This window comes from Amblyomma americanum, chromosome 8, assembly GCF_052857255.1.
Source record: "Amblyomma americanum isolate KBUSLIRL-KWMA chromosome 8, ASM5285725v1, whole genome shotgun sequence".
In the NCBI taxonomy this organism is placed as follows: domain Eukaryota; kingdom Metazoa; phylum Arthropoda; class Arachnida; order Ixodida; family Ixodidae; genus Amblyomma; species Amblyomma americanum.
In genome coordinates, this window is record NC_135504.1 from 63,817,619 (window position 1) to 63,828,637 (window position 11,019).

The following is an 11,019-nucleotide window of genomic DNA, read 5'->3' on the forward strand; positions in this document are numbered from 1 at the left end:
CAAACACGACCATGCGATATATTAATCATATATATTGATACAGCGAAAGTTCACCTCATACAGGTTTGTAGAAAAATATGTTTACAAGCGTCACGAACGTCTGTCGCCTGCAGTGAACAATGATATGAGACGAAGAGCATGCCCCATCTATCCAGAACAATCCTGGGGTGCGCTGCAAGAAAATGTTTTCCGACAGCTCGCATTAAGCTAACTTATGCTGCCGATAGTACGTAAAGACAATCATTACGGTGTATCTGATAGTTGGTTACATTGGTTACACGGCAGCTGGACTGTCAGCGTTAATGTCAGCGTACATTAACGAATCCTTGGAGATAGAAAATAAGGCGCAGCCTTCTACTACGGCAACTCTCAAAGTCCGTGTGCTACTCTCAAGCGTTAAACACCAACATACCATATTTTAAGAAGTTTCAGCGTATGAAATTCCAGGGTGTCATTTTATGCATTATTTCTATGTTGAATATGGCGGCCTGTAAGGAACACTAGCTGTACGGGAGGACTGTGGAGACCAGGTCCTAACATTTATTCACTGTGGCACCCGCCTTATTTTATATTTAAAATTTGTGTTCTGCCGAGGGATTCCTTTAAGTTCTCGGCAGTTAAACAAATCATAGTACAGTTTTCTCGATTTCACTTACCCACTGCACGCACACACCTCAGGGTACGTTAAACATGCCTGGTTTCCCTATACTGTGATTAGTGTGAAATAGTTAACACAGGCAAGCGGTCTGGTTTGTTATTCGAATGCATAACGAAATTCGAACCACCGCTGCATATTGGCTCTTTGGCCTCTCTCGTTTTGATGCGTCCTTGTTTGCTTGCGCGATAACAATATTCAATTCTTGAGAAAGCTTCTCTTTTTTTGGTGACGGTTGGCCACGTTTTAAACCCCTGTGGAGCCCTAACACTGCTTACCTATTAAATGATCAGATACGTCATACCCTTCTTGCAATTGGATGTAAAGACTCTGTTCAGGGTTTATTCAAATACATTTTTCCCATCAGTGCTAAGCGCATCTCTTCTCGATGTTTTAACGACTCTGTGCACGATTATTTTATGATTCAATAAACTTTGCAATAGCAACCAGTGCCCTTCAGAGAAACTACTGAGCAGAGTATTTTGTCCACATCTTGACGGGTATTCATCGCCTCGCCTATACCCGATTTAATTTCTGTCTCTCTGCCATATTTCTTAATGGCAGTAAGTGCTGTGTGCAAAGAGCGATAAGCGATAAGAATCTTTAGTGATTAATTATCACTGCGCTCATTTCTAACTAGGCCTATTGGCTGTGTCACCTTATTGGCGCTCAATACATTCCTTCCTCTTCATCAGCATTTTCTTCGTCTAAGTTGTGCACTAGGCCACAGTAACGTGCTTTTAAGTGAGCATTGTCATAATATTGTGTACACAATCCTTAGTAATCACGTGGTAAAATTACCGACGCTTATGTTAATAGCTGAAGCCCTCTACCAAAATCTTATGTTTTTATGGTGAGCACTTTTATTACACATCAAGGAATGTGTTTTGTCTAACGCGATAGATTGAAGTGTTGCTCAGCAGCTCGCGATATTGTGAATTGTAGTCTTAAGGATGCGCTGTGGTAGACGTTAAATTTCATCACTGCCTTCTGTAAGCGTAAGCTCTACTTTAAGTAAGGAAATAAATCAGAATGCATTCCAGAACCGTTTTCATAGATAATTTCTGACAGGATGGGAAACCGTAGATTGCGGTGCCCAGGTATGTGAAGATATGATTCGTCTATATTCCGTCCAGTTCAACGTACAGAGTAGTAACAGTAATAAAAAAGCCGCTAAGGTTATAGTCTTCTTACATAGGACGAAAAAATTCTTGTCAGTAGAATTCTGGCCATGCTTCATTGATGATGGCGTACGACAGAAACATCTGGATGTGCAGTGATAACGCAGGAGGGTTAATAACAAGCTTTCCAATTTACGCACGTGTCACTCAAGAGTCTGGCATCGACCTCGACATATGTGCGCTGCTAGAAGAGGGAGGAGTAGCAGATGGTGGTTACATGTCCAAAGTTCTGGGGCAAAAATTTTGAATGTTGAAAAATATTCGAGGTATTAATATATTCTCCTGATGTGTAACAAAATATTCCTTTAAGATAGTTGCCATCGATCGTATCGAACAGTTATGACTGGTGTAGGAAACCAAAAGGGAACGCTTTGGACGATAGCACAAACGTTAATCGCAAAACATGTCGAACATTCTTCGACATAAGAATGTTCAACTCGAAATTTGGAATATACTGTTATGAAAATATTGAAGGAAATGGTCCATTCTTCAGATATGTAGCAAAACCTTTCTTTTGAAATGTTTCCATCGATCCCATCGAACATTTAGGACTGCCATAAAAAGCCAAATGCGAACGCTTTTGACGGAAGCAAAAGCGTCAATTAAAAAAATAATCGTAAACTGCCTTCGGCTGATTTGCGGATACATTGGTGGTTATTGTGAAATCTTACATTATATAAAATTGCGTTCATAAATGATTTTCTTCTCAAAAATACTTTTTTCCTGAATTTTTGGGCATGTGCAAGACTGCCATCGAGTGATTTGCGGATATATTGGTTGTTGCAGTGAAATCTTACGTTATATGACAAATTTGCTTTCATAAATGGTTTCCCTCTCCAAAATGCTTTTGTCCAGAAATGTTGGGAATATGTACGCTACAGATACGTAAGGCGTAACAATAGTTTTAGGTTCAGCATTTTAACTAAATTTAGCATAACGCGCTGACCTTCATTTTTATTTGAGAGCTGACTTTCGTAATTAAACATTGGTCGATGAAGATCTAGCTTCAAGTTTTACATCACATCTAAATTCACAAAAGAACTTCGCTGTCAGCTGAAAAGCTCAGTTGGTTGGTTTAAGCGGGAAGTTTTCTTTTAATAAAGAACGGCCGCCGATTAAATTTCCAGATGTACACATCTGGAGTTGTAACGCTTGAATGAAACCAGAGTACTCTAAATGAACTTGAAGTGTTTAATCAGCAGTTTTCGTAGATCTGGTATTTGGGCGACACGCCGCACACCAGGTCGTACACAAACTCGCAGCATGGAATGTCTTCGTTTAGAGCCGCTTTTGGTTTCCAGAGGCTGCAACCCTTGCCTGCAGAATAAGCGATGTCTTATTCAGAACACTACCAATATTCAATGATGATATCACAAAAGCGGTAGCGAGTTCCATAGAAATTTGTGGCAAAACAGCACAAAAATACAGGATACGTGCAGTTGTAAACAAAGAAAACCTTGAATACAAAAATTCACCGTTTCGTCACAAAAGAGCATGTCATGTGCCTTCCATATGCCCCAATGCCCCCTGTTTTCGCGCTGCTTTTCTGACATCCATTACCCAATATGCAGGTTGCTAATTGCAGTTCGGCCACCTGGGGTTCCTCAAATTGTAAGTAGCCGTTAGCCACGCCACGAGTAGTGCGGCGGAAAGTGGCATTATAAAGTGTAAAATTGTTATTTTATGAAATAAAGCATTCTCTACGTTCATGCATATCGCACAGAGAAAAATCTCATTACCATTATCAATGTAGCTATGGCGGAAGACTTTGCACCTGGCACAGTCTGTGTAGATGCTTGTCAGGTTGAAGATGATCCCTGGCACTGAAAGTGAATATAAAGAGATGAGTGTAACGGTATTATTTTTATTCCTCTCTTTGAGTAATGTTACTTCTAAGCAAAACATATTTCTAAAAAAGTTTGATGCTTGCGAAAAAACTCCCGGTCGCAAAGTTTTTTTCGTTTCAGGCAAGTGTTCTTGAATGTACGCCGTTGCAAGTTACGGAACTTGCTTTGATGTTTCTTCGCAAGTTGCGTGTAGTCTATTGCGGATATGAAGATAAGGCTTCTACAGGTGTAAAAAAGAAACAAAAAGAAACTGCGCCGGCTCCCTGTATATACGAAGTAAAATGCGAGGTCTCCGGCTTCTACCGCACCTACAACTTATCTGTGTCTATATAGGCAAGGTCTTTGGTGTCCGCTGCGCTTAACACGCCAGTAGAAGTTGATGGTTTTGTTTAAATATTTATCTCTAGCAGCGACAGGACACAAAGAAAAATTAGAGGTCACTGCGGCTACCCGCATTGGAAGAATGCAAAAGCGCTGACGCCTCCTCGACACTGGTCGCTTTCAAATTTGGCGCCACGGTTGCTTTCCCTTTCACTTGATTGTTTGGTTATCGATTAACTCTGATTATACCCTCCTTTCATCCCGGCAACCATTCTGAGTTTTCAAATTTCTCGCCGCGCTTCGTTCCCGCCCACTCACTATATACCCGTCCAGTCTATTTACCCGTCCATTACCTTCTGCTTCTCATTAACTAACTAGTTGCCTCTAATTAATCATTCATTTTTCTATCTCCTTTTATCTCCTAAACAGTTTCTAATTCTTTTGAGCTGTTTATCTTAATTTATTAAACGTTTCGCTGCAATTTACACGCCCAATTCCATTTTACTGTCCCCTCACTATATCGGCGTCCACCATATTCCTGCGTTTTTTGTCATTTTTGGCTCTAATTCATTAACTACTCATCCTATCGACATACTTCTGCTTGCTCACATTTTTCTCACATCACCCTCTTTCTATTAAAATCATGTGTTTTATGCTACCTCTTCTGAGGACCTCACAACTGTGGCGGACATTTTTTAGTGACACGACGCCGTCAACATAGTCTAGAAATGCTTTCGCATTAGTAATCAGTAGTTCCGGAATTTAGCGCTACCTATCGACTACTTCGAGGCCGTGAAACAAGCCAAACATAGGTTGCTGAAACTTGGTAACCCACATTGGCTTAGAAGGAATAGCTAGATACTTGGTTGCGATCCACGCTAAACGCAGCTCGAAAGTACGAGGAACGAAACAGAAATGACATCACGAGTGCTATAAACTCACGATTTTATTAAATCCACGTACACTGGTCCCCAAAACAAAAACTACCGGAACAGAAGCAAAGTGAAAAAACTGGAGACAAACCTTGCCCAATAACCCTTCAGTTACATTTCTGCACATGCATCCTCCATGATCTAATTTCTGTGTCCTTCGTCCGGTCGCGCTGAACTTTGCCGCCAAAATGAACTACATCCAACTCGCCCATTTCACCATTCTTCTCCAAGAACGCAATTTCAGGGATTTTCAGTGATGAGGAAAGTTTCCTCACGCATTCGGAACCACCCTTATCGATGTGGTAACCATAAACTACCTCTCTTGCTGTCTGATCCTTATTTTTGAAATTACTGGCGTTTTTACAACCAAATTTACAATCCAGAGTTAATTGCAGGCGACCATAGTTGAGGTATCATTATTGTCCCCGTCAAGCTTGAAAAGAATTCCCACTCTGAATTACACGAAAAATAATTGCTGTTAATCAGTAGGGTACGATGCCGTTTCCACGCCCACACTGCTCCTGGTACCACCCATCCCACATTGGTTGGCCTTCCTTTCGATACCATTGGACACATAACTATCAGTTTTGTCATGCCTCGTGCTCTATGGCCTCTCCTGCTTGGGCCAGTTTATGACCTGCAGTATCAATAAATGAGTGCATGAATCCTGCCACAAGGCGGCTGAATGCAATTCTTTAAAGTAGAGAAAACACGCCATACCCATCTCACTGTAACAAAGCATGTTTTTTTTACTGGGGAAGCCGTTATACAGTACCCGCCCCGGCATTTCGTCTCACTGTGGTCCTAAGAATTTAGCAGTTGCCCGGAGGTGCACCTATCGGTGAGTGGCAGCTTACGGGCTAGGAAGGGCCCACGATGGACTGACACTCAGAGATACCGGGCCCCAAGAAAAAATTCCGCGTAAATAAAATTAAAGTGTGCTCATTTTGTTGACAGCCCACTCACTATAAAGAAAAGTTTTGAGCACAGCTGTTTTCCTGATTCCTATTTGTAGTTTGGCCGCCGTTACCATATAACGTGCCGCACATGAGAGTGAGACGCTAACTACAAGGCTGTGCTCCTAAAATTGTGCCTTATAGCCGATGACGCTGCCGAAAATCTTCTCAACACAATTCTGAGCAAATATCTGCTGTGACTAGGTCTGTAATCACAATATACTGTGATAGCTTGAGAGTATTCATGTTTTATCTAGTGACATATTACAACACAAAGTTTTGTGCGCTGAAACTGGGGAGCGAAACATGGCTGTGATCGATAGATATTATGCTGGCTCACCTTAATTTGCAGCGTTGCGTTTTGAAAACGATTTTTCATTTTTTGTTTAAAACTACGTGTTAGGATGCTAATCTCCTCGCTTCAAGGAAGAAGGTTAAACAGCACGCTTGAGACCGATGATGAGGTAGATATAGTAATACGAAAATGCTGTTGGTCCTAGACCGACAATACCAAAGAAACAAATACCGCGGATCCATTCGCCACAATTTTCGCATGAACCGATGGGTTTAAGTGCATTTTCCCCCTAATTTTCTCGCAGAGTTGAATCGCCTTCCTTCGGGCTTATGTAAATTGAACTATTTCGTGAAGAAGTTGGAGGAAATTTTGTATGGCTTCTAGTATTGTTATTTTGATGCGTGTTGAATTTGATCTCCTCTATATGTCTTTGTCCAGCGGTTGCGGTTGGTGGTCTTATAGCTTTTGTACATTAATTGCTCGCCCCTTCTGCTTGGACCAAATTTCTGACTCCCATTATGTACAAATAAATAAAATCGCTCCAGCGTCAGTTTTAGAACCAACATAACTCACCGTCAACCACTTCCACCTGAATAATGTTCTTCACAGTGTATCCAGGTGAAGACAAGAGCCTTGCTTTCACATTCCTGAGAAAAAAAAACGAGCCTTTATTTTCAAATGACACAAGAAAGAAAAATAAGGCTGCCGTACTGTTATTTATTATAGCTTATATAACTGGCAGAGTTCATGACTTATAGGGGTTTAAGGTTCCAAAGCGATTCAGGCTATCAGGGACGCCGTAGTGAATGGCCCCGGTAATTTATACCACCTGTGGTTCTTTAATATGCGCTGACATTGCACAGTACACGGGCCTCTAGCATTTCGCCTCCATCGAAATTAGACCCCCGTGGCCGGGATCAAACCCGCGTCTTCCGGGTCAGCAGCCGAGCGCCATAACCACTGAGCCACAGCGGGGCTCTTTCACAGAGATGTTCAATCACCAGCTGACTAATTTGAGAAGTTCAGTCTTGTTTACGGCGGTTTCTAGCGTGCCGCTTTCTTGTTAGCAGCTAAAGTGCAGCTTGAACGATCTGTGGAATTGGCTGACCCCAAATGGGCCGCGAACAACAGGTTAATGGTTGCCAAGAATTAAAATGGGCTGTCCAGTCACGTGCCATAAATACTTGTGCAAGTTTTGTGAATATCTTCCAAGAAACCCAATTCAGCGCAAGAGCTTACGCCGTCTGGTCGCCGCCATACTGCACTGTGAACGGGGCGTAGGCGCCGACAAAAGGTCCCGTCTCGGTAATGATGATGCACTTTGCGTCCCCGCCGAAAAGCGGGTCTTCCTCGTAGTTCCTGTGCATTATGTAGTAGGAGTCCTGAAGTGGGAAGCACTGAAATGACAAAAAGAGAACGCCGCAGGTTGTAAAGGAACTAACTTTCACTTTCCCAAGTTTGTTACCATTTGTAGCTCGCATACCAAACAATGCAGGAGAAAAGCATTTTTGAGCGGGAAACCTTTTATGGACGCAATTTCTTCAAATAGTGTAAAAGTTCACTATAACAATCAATATATCCGCAGATCACTCGACAACAGCCGCGCAGTTTTTTTTTTTTTTTGCTATTAACGTTTTTGCTGTCGTCAAAAGCATTCCTGGTTGGTTTTCTAAGGGAGTCCTGTGTGTTTGAGGCGATCGATGGAAGCACTTTAAAAGAAAAATTTTTGCTACATATTAGAAGAATCAACCATTACCGTCAATACTTTCGTAAAATTATCTTATGGTATTCAAAATTTTTGTCCGAAATTGTTGGACATGGATAACCACATCTTGATGTTCTTCGTTCCATAGAATGAATTTAAGCGGAAGCGTGCGGAAAATTTTGAGAAATAGAGAATTTTTAAATTTTTGCCCTTATAAAGCAATCCGTTGCTTTCTGGCAGCCGCAGCCTTCAGGCACAAAAGATTTGGGAAAGTGAAGTCCAGGATTGCATTTCTTTAATAATTTCAGTGTTGCTTTCACACGGCCATATGCTAAGAATCACAATATTAAAATCGAACTTCGTCCAAATTTTATTTTTCTTTTAAGCTGCGACCTACCGTAATAATAATGATAATAACAATAATAATTGGTTTTGGGGGGAAAGGAAATGGCACAGTATCTATCTCATATATCGTTGGACACCTGAACCGCGTCGTAAGGAAAGGGAAAAACGAGGGAGTGAAAGAAGAAAGGAAGAAAGAGGTGCCGTAGTAGAGGGCTGAAGAATAATTTCGACCACCTGGGTATCTTTAACGTGCACTGACATCACACAGCATACGTTTTTCCTCCATAAAAACGAAGCCGCCGCGGTCTGTTTCGAGCCCGTGAACTCCGGATCAGTAGCCGAGAGCCTTATCCACTGAGCCACTGAGCCCTACCGTATCAATATAAGGTTGTGCGACAGCATGCTGACATATAACATAGGGTTATTTTAATGCTTTGAGGTCCGTACGGTTAAATATTAATTGGCTGACTCTCTACCACTGCGACCCTGCATTCATCTTTTAATCAAGTATTTAAAAGAGCCATGCAGTATTTTGCTCAGACGAACTAAATATTTAGGATGTATTTAAACTTATTTCACAAAAATAATTTCAAACCCTGATAATTCCACATACTGGGATTCGCTATGCCATATGCTGGTAGGGAAAGCTTCCGTGCCTCTTGTAGTTATAATGTTAAGAGACACAGGCGAGGAAGCAAATAATGAGCCGAAGCAGCTTCAAGAAAACATTTTTCATAACGCATGCGTTACCGTGATAAATGTAAAATGTCGACACGGATATGAATTGAAACGGCACATTCTTCGCTCCGAGACAATATTTCATTCTGCTCTTAAAGTTAATGCTGATATTTTCATTGTTTTGAAAGCTCGAGAGACCTGTAATATCAAGTGACCTCAAGAAATTGATCGAAATCGGGAGACAAGCATATCATTTAAAATCAAACTAAAACAAAAACCCTTACGAACTGCGTTCACGCGAAACTGTCCTCGCTGTATGCATTTCAGCGCTCCGTAATTCTCGGCCTGAGTGCAACGCTTTACCACATGGCAACATAAATGACGCCTCATGCCAACAATTCTGGAGAGAAGCAATCTTGAACCGGTAATTGTTGATACACGCAATTTTTATATAATGAAGATTTCACAATGACAATAAATATATCTGCAGATTACCCGCCGGCAGTCATGAACTTTTTTTTCTATTAACGTTGTTTCTATCCTCAGAGGCGTTCTTAATTGGATTATTATGGCAGTCTTAACTGCTTGATGTGATCAATCGAAACACTTTAAAGCAACGATTTTGCAACATATCAGGAGAATGAAACATTACTTTAACTATTTTCATAACAGTATCTTGCAATTTATAAATTTTCAAAATTTTTGTACGAAAATATTGCTAGTTAAATTTAACTAGCAATATTAACTAGCAATATATATTTATTATATATCTATTGTTAACTAACAAGTTAACTAGCAATATATATCTAACTAGCACATGGCCAGTTAGATTTAAGACACTTACGTTTCCCTCGTTCTGGTAAAGTCCCAGCGCCGGATTCCTTTCCGGAAAGCTCGGGTTCCCGCCTAGTGCGCAAGGCAGGAAAACCGAAGCAAGCCCAGCGGCAGACATCAGGGTCATCAGCACCATCTTCTCTGATGCGGTGCTCTTTCGCGCTGAAACCTACTGCACGCGTCGTTGTTTTTATAGCGTTTACTGTGACCCGCTGCTGACCGTCTCGGTTTCCTGGCCAATCGCCGGAAACACGTGTACACATGCCTGCATAGACCGGAGAGGGTTCGCGTTGTACTTGCGCAGACGTTCGCGCTGACGGCAATGTTGAAGTAATAAAATAAATTTTGCTCTCTTTTCATCCCCGCGTCCGTCTGAACTATAAGCGCGCTCCACCTGAGCGCGTTTTACACACGTGCACTGCGGCAGTACAATCGTGTAGAAGTAGTCCATGTGGTAGTAAAATAGGTCAGCTGAATTTCTGTATTTTATTGTACGATTCGCCAAAACTGAAGTTTTTCTTAGTTTATTGGGCTCTGAACGTATGCTAAAAGCAAGAAATAGGTCCTTTTAAAAAAAATGCGTTCGAACATACTGATGCCTAGTTTAGTTTTGATGTATTTCTTGGCACATTGATGCCTGGCACATGAAGTTTATTAGCATTGCTGCTGTGTTTAGACAGGAATTAAGAATGCCGGTGCGGCAGGAATTCAATAACAAGTGAAAAACGCTAAAATAACAGCGTTTTCTTAGACTAGGCTCTTTGAAACATTACCGTCTAGGAGCCGAAAACATTACCCATGAATCAATTAGTCTGTGGAATGGTCATAGCATTGCTCCTCAACCTTTTGCAATGTCGCCAAAAAAAAATGATCACAGCTACACTTAGACAACCTAACCCCATCTACGCGTACGTCAAACGAGAAGTTTGTTACGACTAAAAAGCAAGGAATTTATAATTGAAAACATCAGGAAAGTCAGACGCGATAAAGCACTGTCATGAGCAAGCGAAGGGACAGCACTAGAAACAATTTCGAAGTAGCAAAACACAAATTGCGGCCAAATAGAAGAAAAAAGGATTAGCGTCATTTAATGCATCTCGTTTAAAAAGCAGGGTATTAATCAAACAAAAAAAACGTTGTATTTTTTTTTCTTTCTGATGAAAGCAAGCAGATTCTGAAGCTCCAAACTTAGGGTGTCGATGAAGATGATATGTAATCTCACATTACTGTCCAGTATTGCATGTAAAAGGCTGATAAAGAGCACTTATTC

The 11,019-nt window shown here is 41.2% G+C and overlaps 1 protein-coding gene across 1 annotated transcript; it reads right to left on the reverse strand.

Moving 5' to 3' along the window:
- Positions 1–3,018: 3,018 nt before the first annotated feature.
- On the reverse strand, positions 3,019–9,973 carry LOC144100379 (uncharacterized). The gene is made up of 5 exons (XM_077633347.1): positions 9,760–9,973; positions 7,427–7,584; positions 6,761–6,834; positions 3,576–3,659; positions 3,019–3,153 (listed from the first exon to the last, which is right to left on the reverse strand). Exons 1-5 carry the CDS (start codon positions 9,883–9,885, stop codon positions 3,032–3,034), a joined length of 564 nt encoding a protein of 187 aa, XP_077489473.1. The 5' UTR covers positions 9,886–9,973; the 3' UTR covers positions 3,019–3,031.
- Positions 9,974–11,019: the final 1,046 nt, after the last annotated feature.

Coding starts and splice junctions, on each gene's coding strand:
- LOC144100379 (XM_077633347.1), bottom strand. CDS start 9,885: ATGGTGCTGATGACCCTGATGTCTGCCGCTGGGCTTGCTTCGGTTTTC. Junction 6,835..7,426: donor TATGGCGGCGACCAGACGGC/GTAAGCTCTTGC, acceptor TTTTTTTCTCAG/GAATGTGAAAGCAAGGCTCT. Junction 3,660..6,760: donor TCAGGTGGAAGTGGTTGACG/GTGAGTTATGTT, acceptor ATTCACTTTCAG/TGCCAGGGATCATCTTCAAC.